This window comes from Sus scrofa, chromosome 7 (genome assembly GCF_000003025.6).
Source record: "Sus scrofa isolate TJ Tabasco breed Duroc chromosome 7, Sscrofa11.1, whole genome shotgun sequence".
Lineage (NCBI taxonomy): Eukaryota > Metazoa > Chordata > Mammalia > Artiodactyla > Suidae > Sus > Sus scrofa.
Window position 1 is genome coordinate 56,846,144 of NC_010449.5, and position 24,168 is coordinate 56,870,311.

Sequence of the window (24,168 nt, forward strand, 5' to 3'; positions counted from 1 at the left end):
AATCCCACTCTTGGGCATCTATCCGGACAAAGCTCTACTTAAAAGAGACACATGCACCCGCATGTTCATTGCAGCACTATTCACAATAGCCAGGACATGGAAACAACCCAAATGTCCATCGACAGATGATTGGATTCGGAAGAAGTGGTATATATACACAATGGAATACTACTCAGCCATAAAAAAGGATGACATCATGCCATTTGCAGCAACATGGATGGAACTAGAGAATCTCATCCTGAGTGAAATGAGCCAGAAAGACAAAGGCAAATACCATGTGATATCACTTATAACTGGAATCTAATATCCAGCACAAATGAACATCTCCTCAGAAAAGAAAATCATGGACTTGGAGAAGAGACTTGTGGCTGCCTGATGGGAGGGGGAGGGTGTGGGAGGGATCGGGAGCTTGGGCTTATCAGACACAACTTAGAATAGATTTACAAGGAGATCCTGCTGAATAGCACTGAGAACTATGTCTAGATACTCATGTTGCAACAGAAGAAATGGTGGGGAAAAAAACTGTAATTGCAATGTATACATGTAAGGATTACCTGACCCCCTTGCTGTACAGTGGGAAAATAAAAAAAAAAAGAAAAGAAAAAGAAAGACGGCCAAATTTTGAAGGTATTTCAAACCAAAGTTAACATTATTTGCAGTTAGACTGGATGAGAGGTGTGGGAGAAAGAAAAATGTCAAGGACAACTTCAAAGGTTTGGGCACACACAACTAGAATAGAGTATTAAGGTAAAGGAGACTATGGGACAAGAAGGAGGGTTTTTAGGGGGCAAGTATGGAGGAAAAAGCAGGAGCTTGTTCTGGACATACTAAGTGTGAGTAAAATTGAAGATACAAAATTGTCAGTCATCAAAAGTAGAGAAAATTTAAAGCCATAGGACTGGATGAATGCACTAAGGAGATGCGGACATAGAGAGGGAAAAAAAAAAGAAATGTCCAAAGAATGGACTCTAACATTTCAGTGTCAGAAAGTCAGCAAGTTCTTAGCATAAACTAGAAATGAAGGTCAGTAATACCCTGAAGTATATGAACTGTGAAACTGTTTTTATAAACTTCAGAAACTCAAAAAATACAATCAAAAAAGCCTTTTGTATTTTTTGCCTGGATGAGTACTCCGAAGTTTTCACCAATTCTGTAAGATGAAATGGATACCTTCCTTAATCACAATCTGAAATTGGAAACTATTTACCATTATTCTAGACCTATATTTCCATAAGCCCATGGGTCAAGCTTCTCTATCTTTTGAAACATTTCAGAATAAATGTATAACAACATATGCAGACTACATTCCTTCAAAGAGCAAATAATCTACTAAGAAGGAACTACATTTGTGTCCTCAAACAAGACTCATCAGTCATCAAATGATGTTCAAAGCTTGTGAGGTAATAATGGACTACACAGTTATCTGATCCTCAGATGTCACTTTGGAGGCTGATGATAAACTACAGGTCTGACAACTCACTTTCCATTTCAAGCTATTTCTTGAACTTTTTCTTGTTGTGACAGGCAACCAAATTGATTAAACCTAGTCATGGGATTTGACACTATAGCCAGCAGACTTCTATTTGTTGATTGCTATTGATTTTCTTTGATACTTCATTTAAAAATCAATAGTTGCAAAGAAAAATAGGCTTGGTTTACACATACTTAAACATACTATTGTATGCTGAGGAGGCACAAGTTTGGCAGGGCTTTGGCATCCAATTATAAGAAGAGCTCTTAACAGGTGAAAGCAAGGGCTTTAGATCGATATGCAGTTTTCTTTCTCAATCAAATAAAGTGGCTATAAATTAGGCTCATCGGTGTTATTTTCAAGGCTTTCATGAAGCAAATAAGTTTCAACTTTTTTGGGAGGCAGAGGGTCATCCCTGGATATACATTAAAAAGGATGCATCATTAAGAGTTTATCTTTGTTTTTAAGGATATTTATAGTACCTGAAGTTCATCCGGGCTTTTATCTTTTTGGCTTTTTTTTTGTTTTTCTGCCGCTCTTCTCCATCTTTCGAAGGCTCTGGTGGAGCTGCACTTTCAACCACAATGTCAATAATATACTTCTTTAAAGAAAGGTGCTCCTGCAAGATAAATAAATGAAATGACGATGATTATTAAAAAATAACAGCATTGCTACAGACGACAATGAACATAAAAGATTATATAGATGAAAGTAAAAGATCTATGAAATACTGGTTTCAACAACTGCTTTGGAAAACACTAAAGAAACTGTTTTACTTGAGATCTTCATTGACTTATCAAACCTTTGCTGCATATCAATTTGTGCTAAAAGCTAAGAATACAGAAAATGAAAATACACTCACAGATCTATTAGAACAAGCTTGAGAGAGTGCTTGCTATAGCAGCTCAAAAACAGAAATAAAATCAGTCTCCACTCAGGGTGAGGAGGAAAGACTGCAAAAAGGAATCACTGTGTCTGCTTGAGGATGCCATTCCTTGAGGAATGGATTGAATTTGAACATAGGGATATTGGGGATGTGTGTATTTGTTTATTGGTAGTTGGGAAAGGTGGCATCCCAGAAAACAGGCAGAGATGAGAAAGTGGAATGTGGTTACTGGCAAGAGAAATTTGGCCAAAAGAGGATGGTCCCACATCCCTCCATATCACCATCTTGGATTTTATGGTTCATCACTGTAATCACTTCCTTGCATTTACACAAATCTCTTTTCCTTCTGTTCTTCTTTCAAACTTGCATGGCAAAATCCCAACCCTAAATCAACTCTCTCCCTACTTTGTGCCCATAACTGAGCAGATTATTATGGCTGTAATTACAAACCATGTTGACTAATCTCACCTTAAATTTACTACATTACACTTCAAATGGGCTTTAGCATCACCAGAAAATCAAGCAACCTCAGTTTATTTTACCCACATTTTCCTTTCCAATTATTTTAGACCCTCTCCTCAAATTTCCAACACTGTTATCCCTGTAAATCACTTCCACCTCCCTGACACTCTTTTTCCACTAGGCTTCTAGTCATCACACTGTCGTCTTAACTCCAGCTGCACTTTCTAAGTCTTCTTTGCTGGATCCTCTTCCTCTTCTTGACTGGTAAATGTTAAACAACTCAGACCCAGCCTCAGATCTTCCCTGTTCTCTATTCAAACTTATCCATCAAGTATAGTGACTTGAAATACCATTCACACATGAAATTTCCAAATTTTGTCTCTAGTTCAGAACTCCATTCCTATATCCAACTGTCTCTTGAAAATTTCCACTTAGGTAGAATATTTCCACCATAAGCATTTCTAAAATAACACTCTGGGCTTTAGTATCACCAGAAAATCAAGCAACCTCAGTTTATTTTACCCACATTTTCCTTCCTAATTATTTTAGACCCTCTCCTCAAATTTCCAACATTGTTATTCCTGTAGAATATTTCCACCATAAGCATTTCTAAAATAAGAAAACAAAGCTCTTGTGCTCCCAATATACATAAAAATTGCTCCTAGAGTGTTCAGTAAATGGTACCACTATTTGCACAATTGCTCACATCCTAATATATCAGTAAATCCCATCAGCTCTACACCATATTCATCCCCAATCTAACCACTTCTCCCCACCATTATCACCTAGTCTAAGGCATCATCAGCTTTCATCTATATTACTGTAACAGCCTCTTAAATGGTCTTCTAGCTGCTCTGATCTCTAAATCTTTTCTTTACAAAAGCAGCAATTTTTAAAAACATAAAACACATCATATTATTACTCTTATCAAAAATTTGCATTCTCATCACATTTAGGGTACAAAGCCAACTAAGCCCTACATCATTGACCTCTTTGGCTTATATCCCATACTGCTCTCTCCTCTGTTCATTCCATGTGATCCACAGTGGATGTTGTTGTTCCTCAAATTTATCAGGAATGGAACCGCCTCAGGACTCTTGTTTCCTTAGCCAAGAATATTCTTCTCCAAGTATTTGCATGGCCTTGATTAAAATGAACACCAAATCTTAAGTAACACTTTCTATTATTAGCCATCTCCTTATTTTGCTTACTTTTCTTTTTCTTCATAGGACTTGCTTAACATTATTGCCTAACATCAAACATTCATTTGTAATCTCCTGCACTAGAACATAAGTTTCATGAGGGTACTGATTTGTTTTGCTCACTGATATTTCTGTGTCTGGTGCTGTGCCTGGCATCTGGTAGACACTCAATATGTGTTAAATGAATGATGAGAAGAGGGTAATGTAATAAAAGCTAAAAATAAGAGCTATTTGTGGTCAAATGAATGAAAGTGGTCAAGACATGAAAACTTCTACTTATAAGATAAATCCTAGCAATGCAATGTACAACACGGTGACTATAGTTAACAATACTCTACTGTATTTTTTTTTTTGTCTTTTTTTGTCTTTTGTCTTTTTAGGGCTGCACTTGTGGCATATGGAGGTTCCCAGGCTAGGGTTCCAATCAGAGCTGTTGCCACTGGCCTATGCCACAGCCACAGCAATGCCAGATCTGAGCCGCATCTGCTACCTACACCACAGTTCATGGCAATGCTGGATCCTTAACCCACTGAGCGATGCCAGGGATTGAACCCACAACCTCATGGTTCCTAGTCAGATTCATTTCCTCTGCGCCAAAATGGGAACTCTGACTATACATTTTAAAGTTGCTAAAAGAGTAGATCTTAAAAGTTCTCATCACAAGACAAAAAGTTGTAACTCTCTGTAAGACAGATGCTAACTAAACTTACCGTGGCAATCATTTCACAATACACGCATATATCAAACATTATGTTGTACACATTAAAACTAATACAATATTCTATGTCAAGTATCTCTCAATAAAAAAGACAAAAATGGTATTTATGAAGGTTATTAGTCATTAAAACACGAGAATTCTGAGAAGATGAAGGCAGTGGTAGTTAAGATTTAGATTCTGAATCATCACATAAAACAGAAACAGCAATTAGACAGCAAAAGCAAAATCCAAAGAAATGTTCACAAGAAAATAAAGTGACACGGTATCCCTATAAGCTCTACCAGAAGGGGGTGATAATAAACTACCAACAGAGTAGCAAGGTTTCAGTGTCATTGAAGGAGAAATCAGAGGAAAACAAGAATGAATAATGAACCTGAGACAGAACACTAAAAAAGTAATTGTTTTTCCACTGGATTCAAGAGGACAATTTAAGAATGGCATCTAAAACTGAGAGGGGTCTGCCCACTCCATTGCAGGAGAGGGAAAGATGCCTGCATTAAGAAGTACTGAGGAGTTCCCGTCCTGGTGCAGTGGTTAACGAATCCGACTAGGAACCATGAGGTTGCGGGTTCGGTCCCTGCCCTTGCTCAGTGGGTTAACCATCCGGTGTTGCCATGAGCTGTGGCGTAGGTCGCAGATGCGGCTCGGATCCAGCGTTGCTGTGGCTCTGGCGCAGGCCGGCAGCTACAGCTCCAATTCAACCCCTAGCCTGGGAACCTCCATATGCCGCGGGAGCGGCCCAAGAAATGGCAAAAAGACAAAAAAAAAAAAAAAAAAAAAAAAAAGTTCTGAATAGGGGAGTTCCCACTGTTACGCAGTGGAAACAAATCTGACTAGGAACCACAAGGGTGCAGGTTTGATCCCTGGCCTCACTCAGTGAGTTAAGGATCTGGCGTTGCCATAAGCTGTGGCGTAGCTCGCAGATGCGGCTCGGATCCCACGTTGCTGCGGCTGTGGCTTAGGCCAGCAGCTGTAGCTCCAATTCGACACCTAGCCTGGGAACCTCCATGTGCCATAGATGCAGCCCTAAAAAGCAAAAAAAAAGAAAAGAAAAGTTCTGAACAGACTGGTGAAGGCAAACCCCTGTGAACTCTTAAAACTGAGCCATGGAGATGGGGTGGGGGGGTTGCATATAAAATTACCAACAATATTTATTACTACTTATCTATTTTAAATTTAATTTTATTATAGTTGATTTACAATGTTGTATTAGTTTCAGGTGTATGACAAAGTGAATCAACCGTAAATATAAATATAGCCATTCTTTTCTCCTATATAGATTATTACAAACTATTTAGTAGGTTTTTTTGTACTATGCAGTAGGTTCTCATTAAGCATTTAATACAGAGGTGTGTATATGTTATTCTTTCCTCCCCACAATGGTTTCACCTATGGTAACCATAAGATTGGTTCTGAAATCTGAGTTTATTTCCGTCTTTTAACTAAGTTCCTTTGTATCATTTTTATTGTATTCCATATAAAAGCGATATAAGATATTTGTCTTTATTTCACTCAGTATGATAATGTCTAGGTCCATCCATTTTATTGCAAATGGCATTATTACTTTTTTTATGGCTGAACAGACTTTTTTTATGGCTTGTAGACTTTTTGATGATGGCCATTCTGACTAGTGTGAGCTGGTACCTCACCGTAATTTGACTTGCATTTCTCTAGTAATTAGTGATGTTCAGCACCTTTTCATGTGTGTTTTAGCTATCTGTACATCTTCTTTGGAGAAATATCTGTTTATATCTTCTGCCCATCTTTTGATGTTTATATATATATAAAGGTCCATGAGATATTTGTATATTTTGGAGATTAATCCCTTGTTGGTTGCTTAATTTGCAAAGATTTTCTCCCATTCTGTAGGTTTTTTTGTTTTGTTTATGGTTTCCTTTACTGAGCAAAAGCTTTTAAGTTTAATCAGGTCCCATTTGTTTATTGTTTATTTTTGCTTTTATTTTCATTATTCTAGGAGGTGGATCAAACAAAATATTGCTGAGATTTATGTCCAAGTGTTCTGCCTATGTTTTCCTCTAGGAGTTTTATAGTATCTGGCCTTATGTTTAGGTCTGTCATCCAGTTTGAGTTTTTTTTTAATGTATGTGTTAAGAGATTGTTCTAATTTCACATCTATTTTGCTGAAACTCTTGAAAAAAAAATGCAGAGGAAGGAACACTCCCAAGGTCATTCTATGAAGCCACCATCACTCCGATACCAAAACCAGACAAAGATACAAGAAAAGAAACTTACAAGCCAATATCATGAAAGAACACAGATAAAAAAAAATCCTCAACAAAATACTTTAAGAAGATATTAAATGAGGAGTTCCCATTGCAGCTCAGTGGAAACAGATCTGACTAGTACCCACGAGGATACAGGTTTGATCCCTGGCCTTGCTCAGTGGGTTAAGGGTCTTGCATTGCTGTGGTGTAGGTTGCAGACATGGCTCAGATTTGGTGTTTCTGAGGCTGTGGCATAGGTTGGTGGCTATAGTTCCAATTCAATCCCTGAGAACTTCCACATGCCACGGGTGCAGCCTTAAAAAGACCAAAAAAAAAGATGTTAAAAGAACCATACACGATGATCAAGTAGGATTTATCCCCGGGATGCAAGGATTATTCAATACCCACAAATCAATGAATGGGATACACCACATTAACAAACTGAAGAATAAAAATCATATGATCATCTCAATAGATGGAGAAAAAGCTTTCGACAAAATCCAACACCCATTTTCTGATAAAAACTCTACAAAAAGTCAGCACAGAGGAACTAGCTCAACATAATAAAAGCCTTATATGACAACCCCACAGGTAACATCATTCTCAACACTGAAAAGCCAAAAGCATTTCCACTAAGATCAGAAACAACACAAGAATATCCACGTTCACCACATATTCCACCATAGTTTTGGAAGTCTTAGTCATGGCAATCAGAGAAAAAATAAATAAAAGGAATCCAAATTGGAAAAGAAGAAGCAAAACTATCACTGATTGCAAACGGCATGATACTATACATAGAAAATTTTAAAGATGCTACAAGAGCACTGTTAGAGCTCATCAATGAATTTGGTAAAGTTGCAGGATACAAAGTTAATACACAGAAATCTATTGCATTTCTATACACTAACAGTGAAAGACCAGAGAGAGAAATTAGGGAAACCACCCCATTTACTTCACATCAAAAAGAATAATACATCTAGGAATGAACCTACCTAAACAGACAAAGACCTTTACTTTGAAAACTATAAGACACTGACGGAAGAAATTAAAGATGATACAAACAGATGGAAAGATATACCATGCTCCCAGTTTGGAAGAATCGATATTGTCAAAATAACTATTCTATCCAAGGCAATTTACAGATTCAGTGCAATCCCTATTAAGCTACCAATGACATTTTTTAGAGAACTGGAACAAAATGTTTAAAAATTCGTATGGAAACACAAAATACCCTGAATAGCCAAAGCAATATTGAAAAAAATAAACCAGAACTGACTGGAGGAATCAGGCTCCTTCATTTGAGACTATTCTATAAAGCTACAATCATCAAAACAGAATGGAACTGACACAAAAACAGAAATATGTATCAGTGGAAGTAGATAGAAAGCCCAGGAAAAAACCCAAGCACCTATGGTCAACCAATCTATGACAAAGGAGGGAAGAATGTAACAGTGGAAGTCAATAAGTGGTGTTAGTATTGTAGTATTTATTGAAAATAATCCACATATAAGTGGACTTGCATAGTTCTATCTAACCTATTTAAGAGTTAATGGTATATACCGGATTTGGTACTACCCAAGGTTTCAGACATCCACTGGGGTCTTGGAACATATCCTCTAAGGATGTAATGTATTTAGTATTTTCAAGAAATAAATGTGAGCTAAGGGCTTTATATCTAGTAAAACCAACTTTCAAGTATAAGAAGCACAGATAAACTGTTATCAACACAAAAAACCCTCAGGGAATATTATTCTCATAAGACTTTCCTGAAGCATATACTATAGAACAAGCCTCAGAAAAACCCACAAGACTAGAGAGATAAATACATAAGGACTAGTGGTGAACATTACACATCCATTTACAGAACTAAGACTAAATAGTGACTGAAAGCTAAAGAATATACTTATATAATGGCTTTATGTCTGACTTATCACATAATTACTAATAAAAGATGAGGAGAATGGGGAATACACGAAAAAAAATTTGAACTCTTCTCAGTAATTACATTGTGGTAGGAATAATATTCATGGGATTCTAATACTGCTGTGCGTATAATGTGGGATAAAGTAAAGGAGACTTTAGGTGGTCTAATAGTTCCATCATTTTCTGTGCCCTTTATACCTGAATGCTTGGTCTGGGAGAAAAGAGATGCACATACAATACAGAGCAGGTTAAGTAAAATACCTGTGGTCCTGAATCTGAACTGCAATAGTTCATGAGCCCATCATCATTAAATAAATAATAAGTGTATATAAACACATATATATGAGCATGTACAAAACACATACACACATAATACATCCATTTTACTTCTTAATTTTCTAATTCTGTTCCTAATGATCCACCCAGTAGCAATGAACATCCTTTATTATGCTCTTGAAATACCATTTCTCAGTAAAAGTAACCAGGGCTTCTTACTGAAATAGCTAATCATTAACTAAACATCTTGCCATACCAAGAAGTAAGGTAATTAACAAACTGAACTAGGCTAATGTCAAAAGAACTTGAGAGCAAATTTTAAGAGACTCCTGCTGACAAAAAGACAGCATAATTTGAGCTTCAAAAAGGAAATTTTCAAATGATTGAAACATATCAAAAGTGTTTAAATCCAGAATTTATGCATTTAAAAAACTAATTATGGACATATTTGAAGGATAACAGGAAACCCAATTACCCAGAAAATTGGTAAATAATCAAAATTTTAACCTGCCACTCAGTAAGCAAATAGTAGATGAGGGAATGTCTCTCTTTACAAATGTATTCCAAATAACAAATGAAAATGAAATGCAGAATTGAAATATTCTCATATCCATGAACGAATGGGTCTAAGTATTTATTAACAAAAAGCTAATAGCATCAAAAGCTAATAGCAACAGCAGCCAATACGTCAATACCACAAAAAGATAATCAGATATTATATGAATAATTTACTTCTGCAAAATTACCAGAAGTATTTTTAATTTCTTTAGAAAAAACGTATAATAATGTTTCTCTGTAAATATACTCACTGCAATGAGATTTACAACAAAATATCAGAGAACTGATCACATAAATTATGGCACATGCATTAATATGATACTACACAGATTTGTTATTAAAAAGATTCATTGTACAGTGGTAAATAAATATTCAGGACTCAAATCTATGAAATGCAATTTATATATAAATAAATGTTAAGGAGTTCTTGTCGTGGCTCAGTGGAAACTAATCTGACTAGCATCCATGAGAATGCAGGTTCAATCCCTGGCCTCGCTCAGTGGGTTAAGGATCTGGCGTTGCTATGAGCTACGGTATAGACATGGCTCGGATCTGGCGGTGCTGTGGCTGTGGGGGTAGGCCAGCAGCTGTAGCTCCAAGTCAACCCCTAGCCTGGGAACCTCCATATGCCACAGGTGCAGCCCTAAAAAGACAAAATAAAATAAAATAATTAAGATATTCATAAAGAGCAAAAAATTAGATCAAAATGTAAAATTAACAAGTAGGCAAACATTACTTTTTCTCAAATTTTCCACAATTGATATATATTAATATTTCAACTACCAGAAAATTAATGCTAATAAGAAAATGCAAGAAAAAAAGCAAGCTACTTAAAAGAGAGTTGATTTGTATAAGGTTACAGTTGCTATAGGCTCATTTGTGCTGCAGAAAAATGAACATAACTATGTAAAAATACATTCATCTTTTTGCATCTATTCACAATCCTAATTGTTATGCCACAGGCACAAGGCAAATAAAGGACACTTTCTGAGACACAATGTCTATGATTTATTGACTTATTTTCAAACGATGAATTAATCAGGACACAAAATCATCCAAAGGCCCCTGGATCTTCTTCTCTCCTAAAAGAATTGAAAAAAATACAATTCCTACATTCATGGAATCCTGCTTAGTGCAAGTATTACTCCACTACTAAGAAGTCAGGAAAGGGTCTTCATTGGCCATACTCACTATTTGACACTATTAACTCTAAACACACATCAACAGGAGACAGTACTTCTCCTTAGGAATAGAAAAGTAAATTGATGTAGTGGAAAGACAGCTACACCAGGATAAATTCTGCAACTCATGGCTGAGTGACCTCTCTGGGACTCAGTTTCCTCTCCAGTAAAATACAGAGATTGGACAATAAATTCTAAAGTCTGTCAATTTCTAACATTCTAAAAAACAATGTATTGAGCCCAAAAGTTAATTAATGATGGTTAACTCCATACACATACAGACAAAAATATAAAGCTAATTTTAAAGTCACAGTTTTGACTTCTTATTTAAACAACATTGCTACAATATGAAATACTAGTAATGCACATAAGGAAACTAATACTATATAGATGATCTCATCAAAGTTTATACCCTTATTCTTTCAATTACCTTTTATGGCATACTAGACCAAAGCTCTGGCCTTTCCAATAAAATTTACTATATTCAGTGAAGTAATTCACATTGAAGTTTATGACCTTGATATTCTATCAGACTCGTCCTAAAGGTTCTCATAGTTCTTTATTTTTTAAAGGAGACAGGAAAAAATTAAGCTGTAGATATAGGTTCAATGAGCTTTGAGAAAGAATTTCAAAGTTTTAAAAATAGTAGATAAGCAGGAAAATATATATATGAGACAACATAGGATTTTATAGAACTACAAATTTTAGAGCTCTTGCAAGTTTATCTCACAATAAACACTTTTCATAAAACATGATACACTGAAGAAAATAATCTGTTTCCCATTATTTAAAAATATAGTAATACCAAAGTGAGAATGTTTAAGGATGTTATTATTCTTACAAGATCAAAAGAGATGAAATACGTCTCCTTTGAATAAAAAGGACCAAAGTTTCATTATAACAATACAAACGTATTTTTACCTGAAAATCATCAGTGTTTTTTTTTTTTCTTTTTTTAATAGAAATCCAATGTAATGCTCAAGAAGCATATTTCTCTGGAACCAAAAGTTTACTTTCAAGAGTAAGGTGGATGCCAAGTTACTAATCTAAATACATGAGAAATTAATGCAGGGGCTTTCACATTTTGTTCAGAAAAACAACATTCTTCTCTCAACCTCATCCTGTACTTTCTGAACTTTGGAATCTAAAATCCAGTAATATTATTAATCAATTCCAGAACCAAATAATGTTTTCTCTTAAATTCTTAAAAATATTGAGGCATTCTACTTTTTTAAGCCTGCCTGGCATGACAACAAGTAAGATAAATAGGAAGCTAAACTTTATAAGATTTCTTCATCATCTTCCATGAAAACTAGGAAAGGGTGAGGGCCTGGAGGGTTGGAACTTGTTTTTCTTGTTTCTCTGGATGATGATGGTAAAAAAAAAAGTGAGGGGTGAGTGGAGAATCTAAGGCAGGAAGAAGAAGGAAAATCAGGAGAAAAAGAGAAAGAAGCAGAAGAAAGAAGGGAAGAAATAAAGAAATACTCAACTACAAACTATGGAATTTTTAGACAATACTTTACATGTATTTTCAATACTACCCTCAAAGATTTAGTATACTAAAAACAATAAATGATAGGTTAGCTCATTAGGATTTAAGATTATAGTGGGTCCCAGTTTGAAAATAGCCCAAGAGTGAATCAGTGAAGTTAGAATAAAAGTTGTAGAAATTCTTACATTACTCCTATAGACTACTTAATAAACATATGCCTTTCAACCTAAAAAAAAGATTGACTAATATTTAATTCAATACTAAGTGCCAAGGGCTTATGCTAACTGCCTAAGTTAAAGAGAGTTTTACTCAGAATAAGATCAAAAGGATCTGTAGTAAATTATTATTTTGATTAATACCACTCTGCCATTAAATTATTCTAGCAGATTATTCCCCTGAAAGATTTCAGAAGAAAGCTGATTTGAAATTACTGATTTTTTAGGTGGCATTAGCCCTATCTAATAAAGTATCTATATATATTAACATCCAAACATTATTTAAAGGTGAAAGCACCATATACAAAAATTAGTTCATTTATATTCAAATGAGTGTGTTTAGAGATTCATGAAACTTGGAAATTTATCAGAGATAGAATAAAATGAAAAGATAGGCTCATATGACAATTTTTACTTGTGTTGCCCTGGTGCCAGGACTACTGTAGAAGGCACAAGCAGGTGCTGGAGAAATGCTTAAAAAATAGAAACTTTGAATTCCATTATGACTAAATAAAATGTTAAATTTAGCCAAACAGCCAAATTTGAAATTTAATGCTTTTTATCAAAACAATATCTTTTGTGATAGCATCATTTTGAAAAATTAAACACATATGATGAGGACAACTTTTAAAACTTAATAGATTATTTTAATTATACAAAAGATTCAACTCTGCCAAGGTCCCTTTCTACAGGTAAGATACACTTATGTTTTTATCCATTACAGTCTATGCATTATATTGTTTAAAGTGACAGATGAGAAAAATGAAGCTAATGAAATACTGTGAAACAGACACCATGTAAAAAAGAAAAGGCCATCTTCTGATAGAATGATAGTCCACCATCTGTCCCCCTGCCACTCAGTGACAATTACAAATACTCCATCAGTTTTCTGGTAGGTGGAGATGACAAATGAGGTAAAGACTTCGTTTTTAGATTCTGATGTTCCTTTCTGATCTAATCTGAGGTTTAACAGACGACTCCAAGAAAAGCCCAGAGTTCAACAAGCTTATTAATTTATCATGCTGTGAAGATGAAGAGGGGTGTGAACTCAATACTACAAAAGGGAATGTTTCAGTTGTATTGCACCAAGCTTTGTAATGAAAGGTCTCTGCAGAAATCTCAGATTTCAAATGTAGCAAGTTAGATTAGTATCAGGCTTCATCCTTAGAAATTATTTCAATAACATCCCAGTAACAATATTACCAGAGATTACAAATAACATGACACTTTCAACACAAAATTAAAGAGACAATAATGCTCAGAGACAGAGTTTAAACTCCCCAGTTGTGAGTGGTTTTCACAGCCAGGGGTGACAAGGGCTTGAGAGGGTCACCAGCTTCACATCATAGTCAATAGCACTAGAATAAACATTCCTTTTAGGTCTATTAACTTTTAAATATTCAAGAAAAAGATGCATGTGAGAATATAAATACATAGGTTAAACATAAAAGGACAGAAAAGGATATACTACTCTAACACTAGATAAACTGAAGTGGCTATATTAATATTAGACAAGGTCACAAAAAATATTATTAGGAATAAAGAAGGTCATTTCATAATAAAAAGGGCTCAATTAAAGAAGAAATATAACAATGATTAGCATTTATGAATCTAATAACACAGCTTTGAAATACATGAAGCAAAAAGTGACTGCACTGTTAAAAGAAATAGAAAAATTAACAATTAAAAGATTTCCATAACCCTCTCTCAATAATCGATAGAGCAAAAGCAGGCAGAAAATCAGTAAGGATAAAGCAGATGATGAAACTTCCTGAGGTGATAATTATGTTCACTATTTTGATTGTAGTGATGATTTCATGGGTTTATGAATATGCCAAAAATTGAAAAAAAAGAAAGAAAAAATTTAGATATTCTGTTAAAAAAAAGAAAAAAATTATTCTGTTGAAAAATTATTAAATTGTAAACAAAGTATAGTTTAATATACAACAGTTATACCTCAAAGTGCTTTAAAAACAACAACAAATTTCCAATTTGTATGAATCTAGGCATTATAATACTGAGTGGAAAAAAGGTAAGTCCAAAAAGATCACATAAACCATGGTACTTTTTTATAGAGAAGAAAAAAACTAAAATAAAAGTATACTTCTTAGTAATAGATCTAGATGCAAACTAAAACTATGAAGGGGCCAGGAAAGAAAGGAGGGAGAGGAGGAAAGAGGAAGAGTATAAAATGACACATCAAAAATCTAAACAAAACTAGGCTTGCACTAATAATACAAAAAAAAAAATTCAGAGAGAGGCACTAAAGAAAGAAGGATGTTTCATATTCTTAAAAGGTAAAAATAATTCATCAGTAAGATGAAAAATGTGTAAATAGTTATGACCATGATAATAAAACTTTGTGAGATATATATAGATGTGTTGCAAAAATTGATTTTAAGAATATAAGGAGGCATGAATAAATAGCAATAGCATATTGGCAGTCTTTTCATTTTTAAGAAAAGGATATTAGTGAGCACAAAACTAATTTTAGAAAGTTAAAGTATGTGTAAAGTATGTGCACAAAATGAAGAAATATGATCTAATATACATACTCAAAGAGAAAAAAAATTCTTCCTAAAGTTTTACAATGTATCAAGCTATATAGAAATCAACAAACTCTCTAAAGTAGAACCTATAAAGCCATAACCTATGACCATAATGAAATAAAAGCTGAAATTTAAAACAAAGAATAGTGCTCATTTTGGCAACACATATTTTAAAATTAATGCACAGAAGATTAGCCTGGCCCCCATGCAAAATGTCGGACAGTCAAATCTATGAACCACTTCATTCACACACCTATGCTCCTAAAATAAAGCAAAGGCATTGCCATAATCTAATCTATAACCTTGGAAATACCTCTTTGTTTAAAAGAAAATAAAAACTAAAATTCAAAATACTTGTAAAACTCATTAATTATTTAGAAACAAAATAAGTCCACCAAGAAATGCCCAGTAAGACTAAAATGAAGAAAACCATATACTATACTAATGATACATACACACACAAATGCAATACATGAGAAGACACACATATGGCCTAGATGGAAAGAAAGAATATTTAAAAGATGTCTACTCTTATTTCATACAATCTCAATCAAAATGCAAACAGGATTTTCTTAGCTTAACAAGTTAATTGTGAAGGTTATACAGAAACTGAAAAGCAGAGGAATATCCAAGGCAATTCTGAAAAAGAAAAAAGAATAAAAGGGAGAAGGCGACAAATAAGACCTATGCAATTCTTAGAGAAAATAATTGTAAAGCTACAAATTTCAACCCAGTAAAAATGTCTATCACAAACAAAAGCACAAAAACTAAATTACTTACTGGCAGACTCTCACTTACTTGAATGACAGACACAAAGAAAGTTGTTTTATTGTTATTCTACAAACAGTACATGTACATCTTTGTACTCTTCTGTTATAGAATCAATTTCACAATAGTATTTAAAAGTAGAAAAAGATGCACCATGAAAATACTAAATAAATGAAATCTAGTACATCTATATTGCTCTCAAACAAAATAGGACTTGAAGAAAATTCTTGAGTTAGAAAAAAATCCCTGCTTTGTAAATCTATCATGAACTTGATGTTAAAACCTGAAATCGAGTGCAGAAAAAAGGAAAATTTCACCAACATCATTATTTATGCTACAAAGCCATTTCACAGTAAAAGGCTGAATTCATTAAAAAGATATACAATTCTAAACTTGTATGCTCTTAATAACCTAGCCTCAAAAAATATGAGCATAAATTAATAATAAATAAATTTATCATCATAGTGAGATTTTTAATATCAATCAGTAATTGAAAGAAGTAGACAAAAATCAGTACAATATTTTATTTTCATTTCATGATTAATACGCTTGATAGAGTAGATAAATAGAAAATACGATTCCTCTTCAGGCATAGAACATTTACAAAATCTTACCGTGTGCTATATGCTATGCCAGATTTCAAAGACTTTCAAAGACTACATTTTCTGATCTTACTTCAATTATGGCAGAAATCAATAGATGAAACTCATATGTTTGGAAATTTTGAGGCAATCTTCTAGACAACCAATGGATAAAAGAAAAAAAATCTAAAGTAAATTAGGAAGTATTTAGAAGTGAGTAATAATGAAAATACGTTGTATCAAAGTAGGCTTTAGAAATTAATATCTTTAAGTACTTACATTAGAAAAAAGGCCAAAAATTAATGAGCCAAGCATTCACCTTCAGGAGTTAGAAAAATAATGGCAAAATAAACTCAGAGAAAGAAGTAAAAAGGAAATAACAAAACCAAGAAATCACATTTAATGAATAAAAAACAAAGAAACTAGATAGGATCAACAAAACCAAAAATCAAAATTTTGAAAATACTAATAAAACAGACAAATTTAAGGGCAAGAACACTCAACAAAAAAATATACAGGTACAAATTTTAAATGATAGAAACGAAAAAGGAGACTAAGATTTCTTTAAAAAGCACAAAGAATACCATGAAAAGTGTTTTGCCAAAACCTTTGAAGACATTATATAATTACCTAGCAAATGAAACTTTACCAAAACAGATGTAGTAAATCATAAAAAAAAATCAAAATATATATAATTGCTAATTTAAAACCTGACCAACTCATTAAGATAGCGACTATAAAGAAAACAAAGTAACAATATTGGAAAGGTTTTGTAGAAATTAGTAACCTTGAGCAGTTGCTAAGACAGTAAAAATGGTGCATCTACTGTGGGGAAAAAGGTGTGTTCCTCAAAAAATTAAAAATAGAAAAAAGAAAAGAGGTAGGGATGTGACCACTTTTGCCAAATTCTCCACAGTAGACCTCTTGCCAGCCTTGATGAGACTTAGGTGTCTCTGACATGTGACCTGAGAGGTAGTCCATTCCAGACTTCAGACAATATTACACAGCTAGAGCAATCAAGACAGTGGGTACTGGTACAAAAACAGACATACATACCAATGGAACACAACAGAGAACACAGAAATAAACCCAGACAGCTATGGTCAATTAATCTTCAACAAAAGAGGCAAGAACATAAAATGGTAAAAACACAGTCTCTTTAGCAAGTGGTGCTGGCAAAACTGGAGAGCTGTATGTCAATCAATGAAACTAGGACACACCCTCACACTATGCACAAAATAAACACTAAATGGCTTAAAGACTTAAACCTAAGACAAGGCACCATAAAACTCCTAGAAGAGAATATAGGCAAAACATTCTCTGACACCAACTGTACAAAAGTTTTCTTAGGTCAGCCTCCCAAAGCAATAGAAATAAAAACAAAAATAAACCAATGGGACATAATCAAACTTAAAAGATTTTGCACAGCAAAAGAAACTATAAAAAAAAAACACCAAAAAGACAATCTATGGAATGGGAGAAAATGTTTCAAACAATGCAACAAAAAAGGGCTTTATCTCCAAAATATACAAACAACTAATACAACTCAACAGCAAAAAAACAAACACCACAATTGAGAAATGGGCAAAAGACTTGAATAGACATCTCTCCAAAAAAAGACATATGGATGGCCAACAGGCACATGAAAAATCCTCAACATCACTAATTATTAAAGAAATGCAAATCAAAACTACAAGAGGTACCACTTCACACCAGTCAGAATGGCTATCAACAGTAAGTCTACAGATAACAAATGCTGGAGAGGGTGCGGAGAAAAGGGAAACCTCCTACACTGCTGGTGGGAATGTAAACTGGTACAACCACTATGGAAAACAGTATGGAAGTACCTCAGAATACCAAACACAGAACTATCACATGATCTAGCAATACCACTCCTGGGCATATATCCAGACAAAACTTTCACTGGAAAAGATACATGTACCCACATGTTCATCATAGCACTATTCACAACAGCCAAGACATGGAAACAACCTAAATGTCCACTGACAGAAGAATGGACTAAGAAGATGTGGTACATATACACAATGGAATACTACTCAGTCATAAAAAAGACCAAGATAATGCCATTTGCAGCAACATGAATGGAACTAGAGATTCTCATGCTAATTGAAGTAAGTCAGAAAGAGAAAGACAGATACCATATGATATCCTTATGGGTGAAATCTAATATATGGCACAAATGAAACTATCTATAGAAAAGAAACATGGAAAACAGACTTGTGGCTGCCAAAGGGGAGGGGAGAATGGAAGGAGAAGCGGCGGGATGGACTGGGAGTTTGGGGTTAGGAGATGCAAACTATTACATCTGGAGTAGATAACCAATGAGATACTGCTGTGTAGCACAGAGAACTCTATATAATCACTTGCGATGGAACAGGATGGAACATAATATGAGAAAAAGAATATGTGTGTGTATGTGTGTGTGTGTGTGTGTGTGTGTGTGTGTAACTGGGTCACTTTGCTGTACAACAGAAATTGACAGAGCACTATAAATTAACTATAATTTTAAAAATTAAAAATTTTAAAAATAAATTAAAATTTAAATTTTAAAAATTAACTATAATTTAAAAAAACTTTTTTAAATTAAGGATGTAACTGACCAAAATACCCAACTTCACTATATGGCCTTTTATGGTTGCAGATGCATTCATTTGTCTAATTTTAACCTTGAACCGGGGGGGGGGGGGGGGAGTGCAAAAGATTTCTGAGCAGAATGGACAATCTCCATTTTCCATTTCTTCTTTAATTTTTCAAAAAGGCTCTTGCTTTATCAAAGTTACCCATAACATAATTTATACAGTCAATAGTTAAAAAAAAGTAGTTTACCACTGGTTCCCCATTTCTTTCCCCAATCCAGAGGCAGTGGTTTTAGCTGATTATCTTTCTTCTCTATAGTCCTTAATATATTTTGTGTTGCTACTTCTTCATTTTTCAATTTTAGGATTATCTGTTGACTCTTCATTGTGGAACATAAAGATTTAAGCTCTACTCCTGTCCCTATCACCTACACTTTGTATTCCTCCATCCTTCCAAATATAAAGAAAAAAAGAATATTATCACCTGATTTTTTAGGTGGCAGGAATATGCAGTTTACCATATTATTTTCTGATATTGAAATACTTCATAATCTAAAAAAACTTTTTTGAGTGAGAGGACCAAATTATATGACTGTGAAAATTCTGTTTTTATAGCTTTGTGATTTTCCTGATAGAACAGATATGCCTACTCTGCCAACTGCAAGAGAAGCCAAATTGAAAGAATAACTATTACTAAAACTAAATAACTTTGATCAGAGATAAAGCATTCCCTGCTCCTCTATAAATATCTACTTTGGAACTAAAATATAGGCCACTGAATTTCAGATAAAAAACATAATGAAGTCTAAATTAAATTAAAAGCATTTATAATCAATTATTAAGGAAAATTAGGAGATTAGGAGAATTATCTACATTAGGCATGTAAAATGTGAAATTTGTCATCTATCCTCGCCAGGGCTGGAGTGTTTCCTCTCATAAACTCCGATCAATAAATCTTTCATATCCTTTATTCCTCCCACATGAAACTGTCATACTATGTAGTTCAAGATTACTCAGGCAGAAAATTTCTATATAAATATTACATATTAAAAAACTTGAGAGTATTGTATTCTACTTGTATTCAAGTAGAAGTAGCCTGAAGTTGTATAAGTCTGCCTCCACCATTTCTGATCCCCATCATCCAACTGAAAGAAGGTAGCTGTGAAACAGTGATCACAGTTGCTCCCATCTTTTAATATCACCCATGGCCACAATTCTATGGCTTCTTGCAATTGACACCGAAGAGCCAGATGGAAAAGTATCAGCCTACACTCCATGAAGCTACAGAACTAGCCACAGTTCTAATTACTCCAAACCCACCATAATCTGGAATAAATGTTTAAGGAGTTTAAGAGTCGTCTTTTTAAAAAACAACAGTGTTTAGATGTATAATTAACCTCTTAAAAGCAATGGATATCTGCCACAAATAACTGCTAAAAACATATAATGTTTAACACTTAAAATACCAGCTAGAAGTCCTCCATTCTAACCCTCAAACAGATGTCAAAAGGAAAAAATAGACTTAATGAGCTTAAGTAAACTATAAAATCTGGCAACCATCATGACGCAAATGAAAAGTAGCATATGTTACAGTGTATATGCTCCAGGGACTCATGCAGGGAAATATAATAGAAATAGCTTTTCACATTTGTATAGCTTAAGAGTATTTTGAGACCTATCTAGGAGTCACAGAACAAAATTTTATCAAAAGCTAAACAGTTAAAGTTGTTAAACTTCAGGTATTTGTTACCTATTTAAAATCACATTTTATAAAAGCAGTTTAAAACAACAGTTTAAAAAGCAAAGATCAATGAAAGAAAAACTGTAATTTACAAACCCAATAACACAGACTCTGCAAAAAAAAAATAAAAAAATTATAGTTCTTCAGGTTCTGGTCCTGAATCATTGATTAATGAATAATATCTCCAAAGCTGAATGCTGAGTAAAAGAAAATCAATATGGAATAGAGACTATGATTATTAGCAATGTTCACGTAGCATCACGTAGCATGAGAAACCTGGAGAAACACTGGAGTAGTATTTCAAAATTATTAATGTGATTATTTATTTTATCTTTCTTAGCATATAGCTTTGCCCCCCTCAACCCAGCTGCAGAGGTGACTAAAATTTGTTCCAAAATAACTACATGAAAGAAAGTACTCTATAATAAGCAACTTTAGATATTCAAAAACAGATAAATGCACCAAGCCTAGAGGTTTACAAGCCAAGCTAATATTCTGAGATTTAATAAATTTATTTACCTTGCCCTTTAGCATGTCAATAACAGCCAAACCTGGAGGGGTCCTATAGCATTTACTCCAGAGTTAGGAGTCTTTTGCCACCTTAAGACTTAGTTACTTGGTTCAAATAAGGAGGAAGGAGAGGTTAAAGTAAATTTTACTTCTTTCTAGCCAAAAACATTTGGAGATGAAAGGAGTGTGGGGGGGAATGTGTCCCACGGGAGATAAGTTTGTTAGCTAAGTCAGAGAAATGCCAAATGTGTTATTTTGATTCTCAAAAGAAATTGTCTCTCCAGATGTCTCTGGCACCAATTAGGGTGTGGTCCATTAACATGGCCATGTAGCATGGCCAGGAAGAGGCCCTGTGGTTTAGTTTTCCCCAAACGCCCATAGTTCTTATATGGAAGAAACAAGTAGAGCTGCCAGGGGCCAGAATGGAGCATCTGGTAAAGTCTCTGAGATTTGCAGGTAGAGAGAACTGATGGAGAAAAGGTAAACAAATGGCTGATGTTCTACTGGAACACTGTCCAAGAGGAAAGAACAGATCAAGAGTTCACCAGCCACTCTTCAGGACTGGTGGCCCTGAGTACACTAAGTGAACAGGTAAACAAGGGACTTACACTGGAAAGGATGGAAGATATGCAGTAAAATCTCAACTTGTCCTTATAACATGAGGTTACATAAGCCATACTCTTACTCTGATAACGCACAGATGCCATCTTAAGGAGATAGGGAAGAGGATGGAGGCCAAGGATTGTTATAAAAAGTGCTGGGTACTAACTAGGGAAACTAAATTACTGGATCAAACTAAGGTTCAAAACAATGGGTTGCCTACTAAAAATTTTTTCCTTGAACCAACGAAGAAGACTAAATCAGTTAGAAATGACAGCTACATATGCTATGCACACCCTAGGTAACAATGTGAGTGAATTTACTCCCATAAGAATTCCTAAAATTAGAAGAAATACATAAATTAACAATCAGCTATATGTGTGTGTGAATTATATAAACAACTATAAAAATTTTCCCATCCTATTAAAAAGAAAATGAAAGCAATGGAAACTGAGTCCTATAAGAAAAGGTAAGTTGTTTTTACCTCATTTCTCAAATTAACCTAAAATGCCCTCTATCAAGGTCCTGGAGGAAAATTAAGGTCCATTCTAAATGAGTTCAAGTTTTTTCAATTTGACTTGATTTTCCTTTGAAAAGCAAAGAGGATATTTTCCAAACATAATTATAAAAAGAGAGCAAATACTTCTGCTTCTACAAACGTAACCAAGATAAGGAAAATAATGACTCTATCAGGAATTATGGGGTTATCTATTATTTCTCAGACTGTCATCAACTCTGGCAGACATCTACTAGTTCTTCCACATAAATGCCAGGCACACTCTAGCCAAAGAGATTGGCTTATATTCCATTAAACACAGTGATGTCTTTATGTTTTTACCAAGTAAAATGTTCATTTTTCCCTCCATCACCTAATTAGCATAATTTTCCAAACCAAAATACTAAATTGATATTTGTAAAATCATACTTGCTTGTAAACATTCAATAATTAATTTAAAATCCTTCATAAAAGTTTTTTTCATACTTTCCATGAATCAAATGAAAGTAAACTATTATTTTCTCTATATTTAAGTACATGGGTTAACAAGCAGATATAATTTACATGCTTTCAAAGCCAAGGAGTCTCACAAACACAGAAATACATGAATTTAAAAAAATTTTAAACCTTTTAAATTTCATTCTCCATACAGAATTAAATGTACTTCATTCAAGTTCCGCAAAAATCAATGTTTCTTCAGATAGTGTGAAAACAGAACTACAAAAGAAATTAGTTTTAATTAAAACTAATAAATTACCATTTCTCTAATAATGTGTTAAGAAATTAAATTTTTGAATGTATTTAAACTAGTACCAGTTTCTTTTGACCTTTAAAAATCAAGCACTTTTAGCATTTGGAGTCAAAAATGATGAAAGAAATAAAATCAAACATATAGCAGATCTTTTCGTTAGGTCTCAAGAAACACAAGAAACATTTCCTGGTTAAATTATACTAAGAACACAAAACATTAAACCTTTCTTGCTGGGCAGCTACCTATTATGTTTAACAGGCTTAAAACAAAATGTGTCAGAGATCAAGAGTAAGTTATCTGATATGTCAAGTGCATAAGGTCAAAGGTCCAATTTTATTAGGTCAGAGGTGGTATAAATAAAATCTTATATGTCAAAGAAGAAGGGTCACAGATAAGGTGTATATAATATAAAGGCATCACAGATGACAAGTAATAACTTTAAGTAGAACAAGTATGTTTACTATAGGTACCTTTGCTGATTAAAAATGAAATATCTGTGAGAGTAGGTATAAAATGGCCTTTCTATATCACACAACTCATATGCTATATTGCACACTTGTTTTCAGGAAGAAGGGGCTATAACCAAGAATAGCTACATAAATTAAGTGAGAACTTTAAACTTAACCAGTACACAAAATGAATACATAAATCAAATCTCAAACCACAATGGCTAAACAGCAAACCATGGCTTTGATAGTTATAAAATTTAGATAATATTACATATTTTTCAACCAAAGTACAGGAATTAAATATCCTTTCCTTTCTTGCTTTTCTCTTTGAGATAAAAATGCATAAAATTTAGATTTTAGTTTATCTAATAGTAGTGTTCCACAAAATTTTAAAATAATTTTTGTAAATTAAATAAATATAACTTTTTTAAATTAAGAAAACCTAGTTACAAATAATTTTTATAAGTGGAAGACTTTATAATGAGAATAATTAAATTCTAGTTAATGAAGCAATTCA

General features: G+C 33.9%; 1 protein-coding gene across 5 annotated transcripts in view; it reads right to left on the minus strand.

Annotated features, from left to right (window-relative positions):
• The window catches only part of SCAPER (S-phase cyclin A associated protein in the ER), a 429,066-nt gene that overhangs the window by 262,897 nt on the left and 142,001 nt on the right, over positions 1 to 24,168 (minus strand). For all 5 annotated transcript variants that reach the window (XM_021099014.1, XM_021099012.1, XM_021099013.1 and 2 more), the window contains one exon: positions 1,954 to 2,090. In XM_021099014.1, the coding sequence (XP_020954673.1) occupies positions 1,954 to 2,090 (137 nt within the window). The remainder of the gene's footprint in view (positions 1 to 1,953; positions 2,091 to 24,168) is intronic.